This window comes from Sminthopsis crassicaudata, chromosome 6, assembly GCF_048593235.1.
Source record: "Sminthopsis crassicaudata isolate SCR6 chromosome 6, ASM4859323v1, whole genome shotgun sequence".
Classification (NCBI taxonomy): domain Eukaryota; kingdom Metazoa; phylum Chordata; class Mammalia; order Dasyuromorphia; family Dasyuridae; genus Sminthopsis; species Sminthopsis crassicaudata.
The window spans coordinates 242,532,019-242,551,333 of record NC_133622.1 but is presented as its reverse complement, the minus strand read 5'-3'; the positions used below and the strand labels follow the sequence as shown (position 1 = coordinate 242,551,333).

The window sequence follows — 19,315 nt, the reverse complement described above, 5'->3', positions numbered from 1 at the left end:
ATTTCCACTTTCAAATATCGTCCAGCCCTTTTTAACTCTGAAAGAATATTTATATTTAAAAACAAAACAAAACAAAAAACAAATCTGTTTCCACACAAAGTTTAGAGGGATTAAAGTATCTTTGATATTTCCTAAAGGAAATATAGTCTACGCCTCTCTTCTATGTAATTCTGCACCCAACTTATTTTTCATTTGTACTATGCATACCTACTGTGGTATATCCAGCTCTATCTATCGATCAATCAATCATCCTATGAGTTAGAGATAGAGATCCATGTACACACTATATCTATCAACACAAAGCAGATTTAGATATGATTAAATTTATCTAAAAATAAATAGATTTAAAATAGTTCTAAAGGTCAGATATTAAAATGCAAATCAAAATCTGGGTAACAAATTCTGCACCTCCTTAGTGATTCAAACATGGATGGTCAAGCCAAATTCTTTTGAGTGGTTATAGATCACTTTTAGGATATTTTGAATTGTTCAAAGCCAGTACAAAAATAGTTGAAAACAGAAACCTCTATAGAGCCTCACCATCTATATAAGTTTCTCCTTCAAATTAGATTCTTTGGTGGAACTCTTCCATTTCATTAGGAAACAACAACAAGCACACACTACCCCTGGGATGATTAAGATCAGAGGTGCATGGAATTGGGTTATTTCATCATTATATCTGTCAAAAAATGTTGAATAATTTTGGTGTATGAATAGTAGTTGCCTTATTAGAAGACAATGTTAGAGGCAATATTTTGTTCTTTCAAATAAAAATTCTGCTTGTTTTTTTTTTTCATTTTCAAGAAGCAATAAGGAGAGTAAGAGCTTATATTCTCTATATTTTTTCCTACTAATTTTAAAATGATAATGATATGGTACATTTTACAATATTTATTGTAATATGTAACTATGTGCAGTTTTACAAAAGCCAAAGTTACCAATAGGGGGTGGTCTCATAAGAGTCCCTGTCTAAAATAGTTAACTTACTGAGAACTACTGTTAGCAAAATATTATAGACCCAGAGAATGTAAAAATCCTTGGATTTCATATTGGAAGTGGGATGGATGGTGATATTTTCTTAAAAATGTTTGCTGACATTAGTGAAATATTGAATATATATTGGAGATATTTAGGATAATATTCATGGTTTGTGGGGCAGCTAGATGGTGCAGTGGATAAAGCACCAGCCCTGAATTCAGGAGGACCCGAGTTCAAATCTGGTCCCAGACACTTAACACTTCCTGGCTGTGTGACACTGGGCAAGTCACTTAACCCCAGCCTGGGGGGGGGGGGGAGATCATGTTTTGTGTAGGAGTTAGAATAGATGAACTTAGCATTAATAAGATTCTATGAAACATTGCTGTCTTGATTTCTAATGAAAGTGGGACCAGAGTCATTTCACTTTGCTTCTACATGCTGAATGATCAATAGTTTGGGCCCTTAGATCCATTAGGTAATAATTTCCTGTTACTAAAGTTCTGACAAAGTGAGTTTTTAAGGTGCAACAAAAATAACATTAGGTTGTCACTAAAAAAATTTGGATTCTATAGATACTCCCTGGTCCATCATTAAATCCTTCTGTTTCCTAAGGTGAATCATGTAACTTCTTTAGAAATTATTCATGAAATACTTATGAAAGAAGGAGATGATCTGTAATGATCTATATGAATTTATGAACAGCTTAGATTATGTGTTTCTAGAAAGTATCACCAGGAATAGAGATGTGTGTGTGTGTGTGTGTGTGTGTGTGTGTGTGTGTGTGTGTGTGTGTGAGAGAGAGAGAGAGAGAGAGAGAGAGAGAGAGAGAGAGAGAGAGAGAGAGAAGCATAGAATGTATGTGCATGTAAGAGAGATACAGAGACAAAGATACAGAATAAGAGTAGAGTGGGATATGGAAAAAGAGACACTTGGAAATTTGTTTTTCATTCTCCTCCATTATTTATTTTAATTTATCTAAGTGGAAAATGCTGATCTCTAAAGAAATGAAGAGAGGGAATTACACACTGGTGACTGAATTTATTCTTTTGGGATTAACTGATCGTCCAGAGCTACAACCAATCCTTTTTGTGCTATTTCTAGTAATTTACCTCATCACTGTAGGAGGGAACCTTGGAATGATGGTGTTGATAAGGATAGATTCCCGCCTCCACACTCCCATGTACTTCTTTCTTGCTAGTTTATCTTGCCTAGACCTATGCTATTCTACCAATGTTACCCCCAAGATGCTAGTGAACTTCTTATCAGAGAAGAAAACCATTTCATACCCTGCTTGTCTGGTTCAGTGTTATTTCTTCATTGCCATGGTGATTACTGAATATTACATGCTAGCAGTTATGGCCTATGACCGGTACATGGCTATATGTAACCCCCTACTCTATAGTAGCAAGATGTCAAAAGCCGTCTGTATTCGCTTGATTGCTGGACCATATATCTATGGATTCCTTAGTGGTCTGATGGAAACCATGTGGACATACCGTTTGACTTTCTGTGGCTCCAACATTATCAACCATTTTTATTGTGCTGACCCGCCCCTCATACGGCTCTCGTGTTCTGATACCTTCATCAAAGAAACATCCATGTTTGTGGTTGCAGGATTTAATCTCTCCAACTCTCTCCTCGTCATCCTTATCTCCTATATCTTCATTGTCATTGCCATCCTGCGAATGCGTTCAGCAGAAGGTAGGCGCAAAGCCTTCTCTACTTGTGGGTCTCATCTCGTGGCAGTGACTGTATTTTATGGGACCTTATTTTGCATGTATGTTAGACCACCCACTGACAAATCAGTGGAACAGTCGAAGATTATAGCTGTTTTCTATACCTTTGTGAGTCCTATGTTGAACCCCATCATTTACAGCCTAAGAAACAAGGATGTGAAAGAAGCATTTCGTAAATTGATCAGAAAAAACGTCCTGTCTAAATAGCATAGGCTACTTTGAGACTCTGAAAGATCTATGATCTCATCAATGATTACCAATTACCATACTGGTACATCTTGTAACCTCTCTCATCCTCTACTGTCATTTTTACAAATGACTTTTCCTAAATAATCTAAAGATTGTCCTCCCAATTTGTTGAGGATCTTCCTTGTGTTCTTTTCCCATTAGATCAATATCAATACATTACATAGGCTATTCCTTTTTCATCTATCATCTTATTTCAGAGCTGACATCTCCTTTGCTAGCCAAATGTTCTTGAATGAGAACATAAAACTTAATAGATTCAAGAAATAGGCTTTAAAAAGATGTATTTATTTTTGCAAAACAAATAAACATTTATGAGAATGGAGAACTTGATTTGATTTTCACATGGTTCATGCCTGTTATGATTCTAATCTGCCCTTGCAAACACATGCAGACATACACACACACACTTGGTCAATGGAAACAGATATGGCTCTGGAATCATAGTACTTGGGTTCAAAGCCTTTATTTCTTACTTACAACTTGGGTGACCTTGGGTAAAATTGTTCATCATGCCAGAACTCAGGTTTATCCTAGATTAGACTCCAAGTTGTTTTTGCTCTTTAAATCTATGAATCTTATAATATACATTTCAGCAATAATGGTATATGATTTAAAGTCAGAATACTTGGAATTAAATTTAAAAACCCTAATGCTTACTAGCAGCTTGATCTTGCATGACCTGTTTCTCTCAGTCTTGCTGTTCTCATATGTTCAATGACTAGATTATTACATAGAGACAAAGACAGGTATATATTCTTATTGAGGCCATCATTCCAAAGTTTCTCTGCGTCTTTCTACAGTGATAACATAAATCATTAAAAATATAGCCCTATTCATTAATATAAAAATTACACACTCACTCTCCAAAATGTGATTTCTTCATAAGATTTCTTAGATAGCTGTCTTTTCCACTTAGAGGTGTTTTTTTTTTCAAACACTTTAATGAAGTGAATTAAAATAACTGCTTTATGTGAATCCCAAAGTCTTGCTCAATGTACATAAAGAACATGAACATAAAGAACATGCGTTTTGGCCTTCAAAGGACCAGCAGTATACATTGGATCAAAGGTGGAACATAGAGCCTTAGAATGCAAAATGGCTTTTCAATGACATGTGGACAATGACTACTTCTTTGCATTTCTCCTTGAAGTTTAGGAGGAATTACCCACTGTTGTCTAGTAGAGGATCTGTCCCATATCCTCAAGCTTCCCCCTCACCCTGGAGACAAGCATCAAGTAATGCTTCCCTTCATCTCTAAAGAGATTCACTTTCAAATATTAACTCTTTCAATAATTAATAGTGAGCTTGATCAAGCTTTAAATACTTATTTTATTTAAAAGAAAAATTAAATCCATAGAGATAAACTATCTGGAAATCAGGAGAAGAAATGGGGGAAATGTGTTTGAACTATCACTCTAGTTATATACAACCTTGAAGAAAGATGAATATAATGTTAGATATTATTTCCTGAAATGTCACATAGAAGAAGCACTTGGGAACATATCTATTGCATTGTAATTAGTATATATGGGTGTGTATATATATATATATATATATATATATATATATATATATATATATATATATACACACCCATATATATATATGGGTATGTATATACATACACACACACACATATATATACATATATATAGGTATTAAAAGAAATATAAGTATACATATTATATTATTTGCATTGTTATGCATTGGATTTTGTTCTCATTTAATAATAATAACAACCGATGGATCTCACAGGACCTGGGCCTGTGATTTCATTGATAAAGGAAACATCTAGAGGAGGAAGTCTATACTTTCTCTACAATTGAGATTCTTGGAACAGTGATATCAACTCAGAAAACCAGGGTCATTAAACTGTACATAAGGATCCCTCACGCTGACATATTGATTTAGGAAACCACATGTTTTCATTATCTATGTTCTTTTTAATTTTAATTTATCTTGCTAAACATGTCTAAATTAAAATTAAAAATTAAAAGTCTAAATTAAAAAAAAAAAAGCTAGCAAGTGCTAGCTTGCAGCACTGAGGGGATTGATGACTTGCACATGGTCGAATAATCAGTCCATGTCAGAAATAGAACAATTTCAACTCAGCTCTTATAGAACAACACTAAACAGTCTATCATACAGAAATAGTCATATTTTCATATAAATACATCTCTATTTGCTGTTGCAAAATTTATTGTCTTCAATTCTTTCTTCATCTTCCTTATCTACTTTATTTTCATTCTCATCAGCAGCTTGTAAAAGTGTTCTGTAGAATGCAGTACAAAGGGTTCTCTATATGTAGATCTAGTCCCATGTCAATGATGTGTTTGGTGGAGCCTAACTTTGTATATATGTTGGACCATCATTGACAAGTCAGTCATCCTGATTTGAGCAACCTAGATTTATTTTATTTCTTTGTGAGACTCATGTTGGAACCCCATTATATACAGCCTAAGAAAGAAGATTATGAAAGAATATTTCTAAATTGATTAGAAAAATAGCTATTAAATAAAACAGTATAATATGTATACCTATATTTCTTTTAATACATATATATATACATATATATGTATACATATACATATATATGTATATGTATATATATAGGTACCCATATATACAGGCATATATGCTTACATGTGAATATATAGGTTCATATATATCTGAACCTATATATTCACATGTAAGCATATATGCCTGTATATATGGGTATCTATGTGTTACATTAGATAGAGTGTGAGTCCTGGAATCAGAAAAAGTTATCTTTATAATTTTAAATCCAGCTTCAGATATTTATTAGTGGTATGACCATAGAAAAGTCACTTAACCCTATTTGCTTCAGTTTTCTTATATGTAAAATGAACAGAAGAAGGAAATGACAAATCATTCCAGTGTCTTTGCCAAGAAAATATCAAGTGGGATCATGGAGTCACTCATGTCTGAAACGAATAAATGATATTCACACATATGTGTGTATACATGCATAAGTACACATTTGTATAGCATTTATGTCTAAAACATTTTACACATATTATTATCAGTTAATTCTTACAACAACCCTTCAGATTAAATACCACAGGTATTTTTCTTTCCATTTTATAAATGAAAATCTTGAAAGTAAATGGGGACCTAGATATTTTACCTAACTTGAGCAACAACAGATAAAATTTTCGCTTTCAAATAATGTTAAACCAAGCTTGCTCTACCTGCCCCATTCCTCTTGATGTGATTAAAACAGAGATAACACATGTAGAAGTGCATGCCATCTAGCTTTAATTGTAACTGGGTTTCACACCATTATTTTCAATTATTACATGAGGAAACAGTGTTGTTGTTTTTTTTTGTTTGTTTGTTTTATTTTGTTTTTTGTTTTTTTGTTTTTTGCTTACCATACTCTTTGGGATGAACTCAATAGCACCTTTTTGTTGATCATAGCATTATAGAATTAGAGTATTGCAACAGATAAGGACACACAAGACACATCTAGTAGAACACTTGTTTCACCAGCGAAGAAACTGAAGCCCTGTGAGACTGTGACTCCTTCAAGAAGGCAAATTGTGTGAATCATCTCCCTTACTCCAAAACAAACAACAACAAAAACAAACAGAACAATAATGTCCTCTTTGTTCCTGATTTCTTTTGCTTTTATTTCTATAGAAAATTTCGCTCAGATGGAAAGATTCGGTATAAAACGCACTGCAATTCTACAGAGACTGGCTTATTGTCCTGAGCTAAAGAATATCTTGTTTATGGTTTTTCTAGGGAATTATGCTCTCCCTCTAGTGGAAAATCTTGGAATGACTGTACAGATTAGTGCTGACTACTATCTTCTTACTTGGATTCACTTTCTCATCAGTAACTTGGAAGTTGAGGACCTATACTGTTACTCAAATATCACCTCCAAGATTTTGGTGAACATTTTATCTGAAAATATCTCTGTTTTCTTTTCTGGTTACTTTCTTAAGGGCTACGCATGCAGTACACTGCTTCTTGTTCGGCATTATATCTTCGTTACAATAACTTATAATAAATACATGGTCATGTCCAAGCCAAATGGATATAGCATCATGCCAAAAGAGATCCACATTTATCTGGTTGCTGCTTTCTGTATGTATGCTCTCAACCAAGACTGGCATTCAATTTGTTCTTTGCAGACACAATACTATGAACCAGTACTTTGAAACTCTTTTAATAAAAATAAAGCACTGAAAGAGCTGGTCAAAGACAACAACAATGACAATGACAATGATAACAAAATTTACTCCAATAGACTTTTTGTTCAGGAGCATTTTAATTATCAACATATGACATATTTATCTTCTGCCATGATATGGCTGAAACATTCTGAGGGAAGGGAGACAAAAAACCCAATTTTTTAGTCATATTAAAATGGACACTAAGGTTAGATTCAGGAGACTTTTGTTTGGGTCTTATTTTTGTTGTTGTTGTTGTTCCTGAAGACCACAGATTAAAATGAAAAGGGACTATAAATAGCTTCTTACTTGACAAAAGTGGAAACCAAGGTGAAAAGTGTTTAAGTGGAATGTCTAAAGTCACAGAGTTAGGTTACTATAAAGCTGGATATTAAACTCATGTCCTATAACTCCAAATTCAATGATTTTGGTAGTCAGTACTTGGTTTCCATATCAATAAAATCTATGTGTGATAATACTTGTATGAACAAGGATTGTTAGGATGAAATGAGATCATGTAAAATATTTGTAAACCTTAAAATATTTTATGTAATAATAACCATTAATACTTAATATTTATTATACTATAACAAGGATATCAAAGCATCTTACATATTTGCTTTATTTCTTTTGATCATCAAAGCAACCTTGGAGAACAGGTGCCAGTATTATTTCCATTTTACAGATGAGGAAAATGATGATAGAGATTAAGTGAAGTTACCAGAATTTCACAAGAAGCAATTGTCTTAGTCAGAATCTAAACTTAAAATATCCTGTCTTCATGGTCAACACTCTCTGCTATACAGTAACCTCCAGAGAAAATGTAAGTCAACATCATCACCTATGAGACAAGAGGTTTGGACTATTTGACTGATAAGGTATATTTAATTCCTTTGAGTCCATCAGTTTTCTATCTGAATCTTGAGATCATTGACTTTAGAAACACTGAGTCAGCCAACAAGTGCTCACCAAATCCCAGAAACTATGCTTTGTACAAGAGATAATAAAAAAGACAAAATAGTAAACCTTGCCTTCAAGAGGATGCAGAATAGAATTCTAGCTCTGTAATTTACTGATAATGTAACCTTTGTCAAGTGACTTCTGCTTTCTCTGTCTCAGTTTCCTCATTTATAAAATAATATAGTACAAGCAATTCTCCAAAACCTCTTCTAACTCTAAGGCGATGATCCAAAGTGTAATAATAGTCTTAGAGACAGTGCCCTTAATATAAGATCATAGGCAAAATCTGTGATGACTATTCATTTGTCAGACACTTTACAATTCCTATATAGAGAGAGCACTCTAAAAATCAAAATTTTCCAACTTTTTGATCTCAGGATCTCTTTATACACTAAAATTACTGAAGACTCCAAACAGATTCTGTTTAGTTGGATTACATCTATCAATAGTTAACAATAGTTAATAATAGTTAATAGTTAGAAATTAAAATATCTTAATATTCTTATAAAATTGATTTTATTATTGATCACTCTCTGAAACAGTCTCACTAACCACTGATCTACAAAAAGAAAGGGTAAGTTTGATCCTTGATGTATGCATGAATAAATCATCCCCATATACCTGGTGCTAAGCCTCATTGAAAGTTGGCTCATATATGTAAGATAGCTAATCTCTGGTCTATCACTGGACGTTTTTATATTCTGCTGGTACAGATTATGAGATACTAAAAGACCACTACAGAACAACGAGACTTAAATCATCAATGGAGGCTCCAAGGCAAAGAATCGCTTGAATAAAACTATATTTTTCACAAGTATGGCAAAAAATATGGTACTTATGTATAAGTAATTACAGTAAACCATTTATCACAATGAAGCTATTGTGTTGTTTGGCATGTTTATAAACTATCATTTCCCTATTTTTTTCCTATTTTGTATGGAAAGTCCTTTTACATTTAGAATGTGAAATAAAATCTTAAGAACCCGGATAAGTATTTTAAAATTTGAATGTATTAACTGGGGCCATTTCATGCCAAATTTTAGTTATAGAGTATATTTAATCATCTTCAGGAGTTCTAGGGACATAAAGTGCTACTTCCTTATAATCTGTCAATAAGGTCATCTCCCTGTTAAATGGTACATAGATGCACTTACCCTTCTAGGATTTGTATAACACACTATTATGTGACTGAGATTTAAAGTGGTTATAACATCCTAAATGCATTATTCCCATTTTATAGAGAAGAAAATTAAAGAAAAAGTTTAATCAACTTGCCCATGATTATATATTTAGTGTTTCAGGGAGAATTCACTATCATTCAGGTATGTATCATTGTTATTATTGCATACATTACCCCTCTCTGTGCTAGAGAAGTTATATGAGGGAAAAGTAAACACTGTCATGTCCTTCTTGGAATTACCAAACTACATAATAACAACATTCATCTGGATGAACAAAAGGTTAAACATATCAAGGGAATTAATGAAAAAAAAATACATGAGAAAGTGGCTTAGTAAGTGTGATATAAAACTATTAAATTAAGTATTAAAATGAATCATTTTTATTTAAAATTATTTGGTACTCCCTAAGAAATACAGTGGTGGTATATCAGTGAAAAAGATTAGATACCCAAGATATAGTAATAAATAACTATAGTAATCTATTGTTTAATAATTCCAAAGTCTCAAGTTCTGAGGTAAGACCTCACTACTTGACAAAAACTCTTGGGCAAACTGGAAAATAGCATGCCAGAAAAATAGACATAAACCAATATCCCATATATATACTAAGAAAAGGTCAAAATGGGTACATGACTTGAGCATAAAAGGTGATACTATAAGTAAGTTAGGAGAACAAGGAATAGTTTACCTACCAGATCTATGAAGAAGGGAAGTGTTTAGAGCCAAAAAAAGGAAGAAATCTTTAAGAAATGAAAAATGATAATTTTGATTATATTAAGTTTTTAAAAAACTTGCATAAACAACATCAATATAATCAAGATTAGAAGAAAAACAGAAAGTCAGGAAACAATTTTTATAGAAAGCATCTTAATAAAGGCTTCATTTTTCTAGCAAATAGAGAACTGAGTTAAATTTATAAGAAAGCAAATCATTCTTCAATTGATAAGTAGTCACAGGATATCAACAGGTAGTTTTTAGATGAGGAAATCAAAGCTATCTGTAATGATATGATGTGTTCTAAATGATGGACAATTAGATCAATGCAAACAAATTAACTCTGAGGTACCATTTCACACCTATTGGATTGGCTAGTCTTACAGGAAAAGAAAATAATAATTTTTGGAGAAGATGTGGGAAAATCAGAATTTCAGTACACCACTTGTGAACCTATGAATAGATTCAACCATGCTGGAGAGCAATTTGGAACTATGCCTAAATATCAATTAAACTAGGACATATCTTTTGATCCATCATTACCACTAATACCATCCCAAAGAGATCACAAAAAAAGGGAAAAGGATCCAAAGTATCTATAGCAGCTCATTTTGTAGCAGCAAAGAACTGGAAAGGGACAGGATGTCCATCAACTGAATATAGATGAACAAGTTGTGGTATATGAATGTAATGATATAATGGAACACTGTACAATGCAGTGATTCAAGGCAATTCCAATAAACTTAGGCTGGAAAAAGGCAATCATATCCACAGAGAGAAGTATGGATCAAAGCATAGTATTTTCAAAAATTTTTTCTTTCTTGTGGTTTTATTTTTATCTTGTGCAACATGACAAGGTAAAAAAGTGAGAGCAAATTTTGGAACACAAAGTCTTTTTTTTTAAGGATAGACAGCACAGTCACTAGGAAAATATGTACATATATATATGGGGGTGTATATACATTATATATATATATGTATATATATATATATATATATATATACCCACACATTACTTCTTTGATAAAGGAAAAAATATTTTCAATATGCATGCACATGTTAAACATGTACAATTCTTCTATACGCATTTAACAATTATGCTGCATAAAAAAATCAGATCAAAAAGGAAACAAATGAGAAAGAAAACAAAAAGCAAGCAAACAACAAAAAAAAAATGAAAACACTATGTGGTGATCCACATTCAGATCCAATAGTCCTCTCTCATCATTTAGTAGAATTTGAACTAGGATTAGCAATAGAAGACATCCTGCCTTTAATATTTATTATCTTCGGTAAAATCACTTTTCTTTTTGTTTTGATTTCCTTTTGGCTGAAATGAGTCAAAATTAAATGGTTAATAAGGGTCCTTCCCAGATTTGACTGGGATGTTCCCAAAAAAAGAGCTACAAATAGCTCTCTATCACAAGACCACTGGAAGTGTGAGTCACCTCTCTGTTGAAAAGAGCCATGTCTGTTAAAATTGATCATTGTATAATCTTGCTATTGCTTTGCACAATGTGGAACACAAAGTCTTACAGAAATGAATGTTGATATAGTTTAACATATTTAACATGTATAGGACTACCTGCTATCTAAGGGAAGGGGTGAGGGGAAGAAGGGGAAAAGTTGGAACAGAAGATTTTGCAATGTTGAAAAATTACCCATGCATATGTATTGTAAATAAAAAAAAAATAATAATAATTAAATAAATAATAATAATATAAATAAATATAGATAAAAATAAAATAGAAAAAAGAAGAGAAAGAAAAAAAATGAATGTTGAAAGCTATATTTACATGTATTTGGGAAAAAATAAAATGCTATTGAGAAATAGCAATAGCAATAACAATTATATATGTTGTAAACATATAGTTTACATATATGTGCAGATGCATACATGCATATAGACATGATTTTGCATGGTGCGTTTATAAATATATAAATTTATACAAGCAAATGTACAATTTATATCATATATTATAGTCAACATACATGAAGTATTAATGGTAGGCTGCTCTATGAGAAGAATTAGAAATACAAAAACAAAAATCATTTTCGTTTTCAATCGTATATTTTACTGAAGGGAGCATAGAAAAAAAAAAACATAAAGTAAATAGACACACTCAAGATACAGAGAATTGGAACATGAGGAAGATAAAGAGACTAATTCCCCTGATAAACTGTTATTCTGTCAATTAAGAATTCCCATAAATAATTAGAGGAACATCCTTTAATTGCTACAGTTTAGTATGTTGGATAAATTCTTTAGGGGAAAGAGTTCAGAAGTATAAATTCAGGCATAATCCTTCCTTAATTCATTCAAGAGCACATTGGGGCTCCTTGGAAGTGGCCATTATTTTTGTATTCTTCTTTGTACCAGAAATTAGAAGCAGATATTATTGCTGGTTCTGACATCTTTCCTGTCCTAGCAGAAATTAGAGGTTAGTGATTCATTAGTGATTAGATAGAAATTCTAATCGTTCAGTAAAATTTGAACTAGGATTAGCAATAGAAGACATCCTGCCTTTAATATTTACTATCTTGGGTAAAATCACTTTTTTCTTTGTTTTGATTTCCTTTTGGCTAAAATGAACTAGTTAAAATTAAATGGTAACTAAGGGTCCTTCCCAGATTTGACTGGTATGTTCCCAAAAGAAGAGTTGATTTTATATGTAGAATGTTAGCTATTTTTAGGATCCCTTTTCCCTCAAATGATTGACAATCCTGGATAATTAGTTGTAAAAATGAAGATATTATACTTTCCTATTTCTTCCTCATTTGAAGATGAAGAAAATTGATGATTTGAAGTATCTTGAAGGTGCATTAACACACTAATCTTTTCTATAAGACACCCAAAACTTTCATTTTTAACCTGGGTAGATAGACAGTAGTGTTAACATTTTACACTCAATTCCCAGACTTCTGTCTCTGGGTGTAGTTGTTTCTGTCCATCATTGATCAACTGGGGGTGAGTTGGATCTTCTTTATGATGAAGATTTCCACTTCCATCAGAATACATCTTCATACAGCATTGAAGTGTATAATGATCTTCTGGTTCTGTTCATTTCACTCAGTATCAGTTCATGTAAATATCTCCAAACCTTTCTAAATTCATCCTACTGGTCATTTCTTACAGAACAATAATATTCCATAACCTTCATATACCATAATTTACCCAACCATTCTCCAATTGATGGACTCAAATTCATATTTTATGTAGATAAATGAATCTGAAATATAACCTTTCCTTTCAGGAAAAACTTTCTATCGGAACCTTTCTTTTAGGTAGAAGATGCCATATCAGAGGTATTCAAAATATGATCAAGGCAACGTGGGAGTACCCAAGACCCTTGTAAGAACTCCAGAAGCTCAAAATTAATTTTATGACAATTATTTTCATTTTGAATATAGTAAATACAGAGGGATGTAATTCGTACAATGAAAAGCTTCCTCTTGGTTCTTCCATGATTTCTAATATAATGAAAGTGCTACATTGTTGGGTTCCAAGATATGTCTTGTCAAATTATAAGATGTTAGGATTACTAGGTGAGAACTCAGGTTGTCTGGACAATTACAAGGTGAGAACTCAGGTTGACTTGACAGTTCTTTGACTCAGACCTTTGGTTTGGGCCTTTAAAGGGAGTTTACACCTTAGGAATTCTAAGAGGAGCAAGTTCATTGGTTGGAGTACTTCTTCCCAAAAGCCCTTGCATTATCCCACGCCCATTCTCTGGGAGGATAAAAGAGGACAGCACTCCAGAGATAGGAGAAGTCTCTGCATTACATCAGGCTTGACGCGGCTCTCTGCAGGAAGGGAAGTCACTTCTCTGGACAACAGTTAACGGCAACTGTCTGGAGACAACGGTTCTCTATAGGAAGAAGAATCTGTCCCAGAGATTTGAGTTGACACAGCAGATCTCCTCCCAGAGAGCGATCTGCAGCTTCTGGAGACAACAGCACATTACAATAAATCACTCAAAGAAGGTGGTGGTGTTTGTCTTATGCTAAAAGAGCTCCAATGAAGTGAGGCTTCAGTCTTCCCAAAATAACTTATTCCAGTGTTAAATTAGTGACTCCCGCCTCCTTGCATCATGCAGACCCTCAAGAAACAGATTTGGAGTCAAGAGATCTTAACTCAGACATTGCTAACTAGCTACATGACCTTGGACAAGTCAGTACTCACTTAGCATTTGATTTTATCACCTGTAATCTTAAACATATGTTTTAAACACGCACAACATAATATTCAGGATTACAAGTGAAACCAATTTATATTAAATAAAATTATCAAAATATTTTTTAAAAAATAAGAACTCTCAGATTAAAAACTAAATCTTAGCATATACATTTCTTGAAGGCAAGGATTGTGGGATTAAAAAAAAAATCTTAGTACCTTCAGAATATAGCTTACTGTTTTACACATAAGTAGCACTAAATCAGTGTTTGTGGAATTGTATTAGGGAAATAAATATTGAAATTAAGACTCTTTTTGCAGAAACTTAATTCTATTAATTTTGATTCAGTTTTCTGTGAAGATAAAAGTGAAATTAGTCAACTGGAGAGATTCTATTCCATTTTGTACTAAGTGGGCCCCATCACAGGTAACTTCCTACCTAGGATAATAAATTAGCAGAGATTCCAAAGAACACTTAATTTGAAGTCACAAAGAACACTTAAATTGAAGTTTAAATACCCATGTTGAACCCCATGATCTATAGATTAAGGAACAAAGATGTGAAAGAGGCCTTAAGTAAAGAACTTTTCAGAAAAGATCTCTCTAAATAAATCTTAGTCATTTTTGTTCATAGTATTCCAGTGATTCTAAAAGCTATACCACATAGTGTCATAGAAAGAGGGATCGGAGACAAGAAGATAAGACATCAAGGATCTGGATGGAACACACCACCTCATGGAACTTTTTACCATTTCAAGTATGTGCATCACATTACTTATGTAAAAACATAGACTTGATGTACCCTTCTCCTCTTCCAAATAAACAAACAAACAAACAAACACTCAACTGTTGTTTGTTTTAGAGATTCAGGATAATATTGCACTGACAAATTAAAGTAGGTAGTTATTTTCTTGTTATAAATTTGTAAAATCAATTGGTCCAATAAAATCCAAATGTTTATGAAAAGTCACTTGGGCTTACATGGATTTATAATTCTAACAAGTCTCTTGGATATGGGGAAAATCTTAAGACTTGTAATTAAGTGTTACCTAAATTATCCTGGAAAAAAAGGAAATTTTAAAGACATAATTATAAAATACTGAGATAACTAAAAACTCACTAACATGAAAACCAGCCTTGTATTTCTCCAAGATTCAATTTCTTCTGTAAAGTTAATAATAGCAACGATGTCATAAAACTCTTTGGAGACTCAAATGATATAAAGTGTTTAAAGTTCTTTGCCACCTTCAAAGCATTGTTTAAATATAAGTTTTTTATGATGATGATCATCATAATCCTATTTCTTACTTTCTTTCTTTTTTTTTCTTTCTTTCCTTCAAACTGCTTCCTTTTTGTTGTTGTTTTTTTATTTCTTTGTCCTTCCCTTTCTTACTCCCATTTTTCTCTACTCCCATTTTTCTCTTTTCCTTTCCTTCCTCCCTCTCTTTCTCCTTTTTTCCCTTCTTCCTCTATTCTTTCTCTCCTTCTACCCTCTGCTTTATTCTTGCTTCCTTTTTAATCTTTCCTTCTTTCTTTAATCCTTTCTCCTATAAAGTTAAAACTATTTTGATAAATCCATGAAAATATTTCAATTTCAACCCTCATATTAATACATATAGCCCATATAATAAAAGCTTTCTTTGGGGTATTCAATAATTTTAAGAGTGTAAGGAGTAGAAATAAGACTGATTCAATGGCCAACTAGATAGTTTTCTGATCCCCATAACTTTTCAGATCTCTCAAAGACAGAAATTATATACCAAAGAAAAAGTAACTTCAGGAGTTCCCAAGTCTAGTGTAGAGGGCCACAGATAATTAGGGAACTCTGGGTAAGGTATAAGACCCTTCAGCCTAGAGTTCTCCCACTATCTGTGGCCTTCTACATCTAAGACTCCAAGAATCCTAATGGTTAAAAATCCATGATTTGATGCTCACTGACAATGAGCTTACTTAGCAATCTTTAGGATCTCTTACAGTACTGACAGCAAGGCTGCATTAATAGACACAAACACACATTTTCTTCACTCTCTTATCCCCACCTCCTCTTTTTTTCTAATGCCAAAGAAATCTCAAGTCTAAACTATGGAAGTTTGGCTTAGCCAACACCTTAGCCATGGCTCTTGGGGAACAAAAGCCTTCTAAAGGCTGCAACCCAGAAGCACTGATCCTAGAGAAAGCAGGCTTGAAATTGCTAGAGAACTGAGCAATAGAGAGAGTTGGCATGGTTCTCTTGGAAAGGATATAGTGAATGTAGGAAGCTATATAGGATAGAATAATATTCCACTATGTCTGAGCATCAAATTGGGGCTAGTTCTAAGCACACAAAAGTCATTGGGGACAAAGACCATGAATTGTCTAGAGATGGAGGAGGATGGGATGTTTTAAAATCCATCCCCTATGGAAACTACCATCAGAGTGGAGGGAATTAGGAAGTAAGTGAAAATATGTTCACCATGCAGTCAAAATATGCTAAAATTGCAGTTTGCACAGACACAACCTAAGGGTCATAGGTCTTCAAGAAGAATAAAAGGGATAAAAAAAGCCCCAACACCATAATGAAATAAATAAAAGAAGAGAAGAGCCCAAAATTTGTTAGAAAAAAAATGAAATTACAATCAAAAAAATTCACAGATCACTGTGATGTGGTACAAAATTTTGGAAAGCAATTTGGAATTACACATATCAAGTGATTAAAATGTCTAAAACCATGGAATCAGAGACTTCATTATAGACCTTATACTAGGTCTTATATTATAAGGAGATCACTAATGAGAAAAAAGCATACATATGCTCCCAAACAATTATAATAGCCCTTTTTTGATAGATAATTAACGATTGGAAACAAAGTAGATCGCTATACAAATCTCGGTACTGAAAGTAATGGAATATTATTGTGCTGTAAGAAATGATGAGTGTGATGAATGAAATATCAATATGAACTACTAAAGAGAGATATCAGTATGAATAAGTGAATGTAGAAACAGTAACTATAGCATTTTACATAGAAAGAATGACAAACTAAGAAATCAATAGTAAAAGTAACAAAATTATATATACCAAGTGAGAATCATATTGAGAAATAAGAGAAAACTTTTCCAACCTACCTTTACTGGAAGTGGAAGATCCACAGATCTTAAACAATGCACACATTTTCAAATTTTCTTATTATTTTGATTAGTTGTGCTGATTTTCCCCCTCTTTTGGTGTCTCCAAAAATATTTTCATATACGACGATGGTCTCTGGGAAGGGAAAGGGGAATAATACTATTGTGCTATAAGAAATAAAAAAAATATATCAATATACATATTTTAAATATTTAAAATAATTATGTGTATAATATATCATATATAATTTAAATAAAACATTTTATAATAAAATAAATTATATATGTATAATTATAAAAGTTAAAATAATAATATAGTATGAGTATATTATTAACCCAAAGTCTGTTTGGTCAGGATCTAAACAATTTAGAGAAAATGGATGTCTATTTGATGTTTAAAGAGACCCCAGTGAAGTGAACGTCTATCTTCCCATAAAGGCATGTTCCAATGTTAAATCAGTCATAACTACTTCTTTGTATTTGTACAATCCTTTGTGAAATATTAGAAGCATCATTAGATTTGGACTTAGGAGACATGGAATCAGATCTAGGAGTTCAAGTCATTACCTCTGGGTCCTTAGTTTCCTCATCTGTAAAGTGAGAGGGTTGGACTAGATAGATGGTCTAGTCTTAGAATGTTTTTAAGCAAAAATTAAATGTTTAGTTTTAAAATAAAATACATTATATTGAAATAGTTGTCTATTTATATATCTACATCATAATAATAAAACAAATGATTACCTTTTAGAGTTCAAGCTTCCTGAAGAAAGGGGACCATGTCACTTAAAAATTTTAATCTTTACACTCACAGAACTTGGTATAAAACTTTACACATAAACAGTACTTAATGTTTGTTTGTTAAAGACCATGCCTGGGTGAAAGGGCAGGTCATTCTCTGGGAGCTTCAGCAGCTGTGGATTGTGACACTTGAGGGAGTTGCCAGGTGTGGATTGTGACACTTAAGGGAGTTGAGGAGCAGCCTTTACTGACACAGGTGTTGCTTGTGGACTGGAAATGAAATAAATTGGAGGTAGAGGGAGGAGGAGGGAGGTCAGAGAACAGCAACTGCCTCTCAGTCTCCTTGTATCATCCTTTCACATGAGGAGCTCCATTCTGCAGGTCTAGGTTGGATCTCTAGCAGCCATTGTCAGATGGCTCCTGTGACACATTTGTTGAACAGTATTAAAGAAATTTACACTGAAGTAAATAATTTATTTTATTCATTTTGTTTCAATTTTCTATGGAAAAAAAAGATGGCCATCTGGAAATATTCTATTATGTATTTAGGGGACACAATACAGCTGCCCCAGAATGAAAAATTAACATAGACTGAAAACATTGAAGTCAGAAACTCAGTGTTGACACTCTCTACCTATGCATCTTTGGAAAACCTCTCACCCGAGCTTTGGTTTTCTCATCTGTGAAATGAATATAGTATTAGCTACCTTACCCATGCCCCAGGGATTTTTTTCATGTACCTATGTAAAGCTTTCCCTTACCTGTTCATGGAAGATTAATTCCTACATCCTGAGCATATAGAGAAACCTGTTTCCCCATTTATTTGTGGCTAGAATAAGCAAACACTTTGGGATTTCAAAGCATCCAAAATGGTTTCTCATTTCAATAGAATATAAGCTTTTTAACAGCACTGGCAATTTCATGTTTTGCTCCTTTGAATCCCCAACACCTTATATATGTTCTTAGGCATGTCCCTTCTTGCTGTTGCTCATTTGTTTCTATCGTGTCCTACTTTTTGTGATCTCATTTAGGATTTACTTGGCAAAGATATTGGAGTGGTTTTCCATTCCTTTTTTCAGGTCATTTTGCAGTTGAGGAGACTAATACAAGCAGGGTGAAGTGACTTGCCCATATCAGACAGCTAATAAGTATCTAAGGCCAGATATGAACTCAAAAAAAATGAGTTTTCTTGAATGGCAAAAGTAATAGCCAAAGACGACAAGTCAGTGTAAGCCATATCTTCCCTGACTGTTTGCAAAGTTATTGGGAATCTCAAAAGATA

The 19,315-nt window shown here is 33.1% G+C and overlaps 2 protein-coding genes and 1 long non-coding RNA gene across 3 annotated transcripts in view; 2 read left to right on the top strand and 1 right to left on the bottom strand.

The window, feature by feature from the left end:
- Positions 1 to 18,162, bottom strand: part of LOC141545453 (uncharacterized) — a 53,629-nt gene extending 35,467 nt beyond the window's left edge. The window contains exons 1-2 of the long non-coding RNA XR_012483018.1: positions 18,037 to 18,162; positions 17,283 to 17,431 (exon numbers count right to left, since the gene is read on the bottom strand). This is a non-coding gene — a long non-coding RNA (uncharacterized LOC141545453). The remainder of the gene's footprint in view (positions 1 to 17,282; positions 17,432 to 18,036) is intronic.
- The window catches only part of LOC141545917 (olfactory receptor 5M5-like), a 92,627-nt gene that overhangs the window by 60,589 nt on the left and 12,723 nt on the right, over positions 1 to 19,315 (top strand). The gene's annotated exons all lie outside the window — the stretch shown is intronic.
- On the top strand, positions 1,965 to 2,921 carry LOC141546461 (olfactory receptor 5M5). Its single transcript, XM_074274302.1, has one exon. The coding sequence runs from the start codon at positions 1,965 to 1,967 to the stop codon at positions 2,919 to 2,921; it is 957 nt and encodes a 318-aa protein (XP_074130403.1).

Coding starts and splice junctions, on each gene's coding strand:
- LOC141546461 (XM_074274302.1), top strand. CDS start 1,965: ATGCTGATCTCTAAAGAAATGAAGAGAGGGAATTACACACTGGTGACT.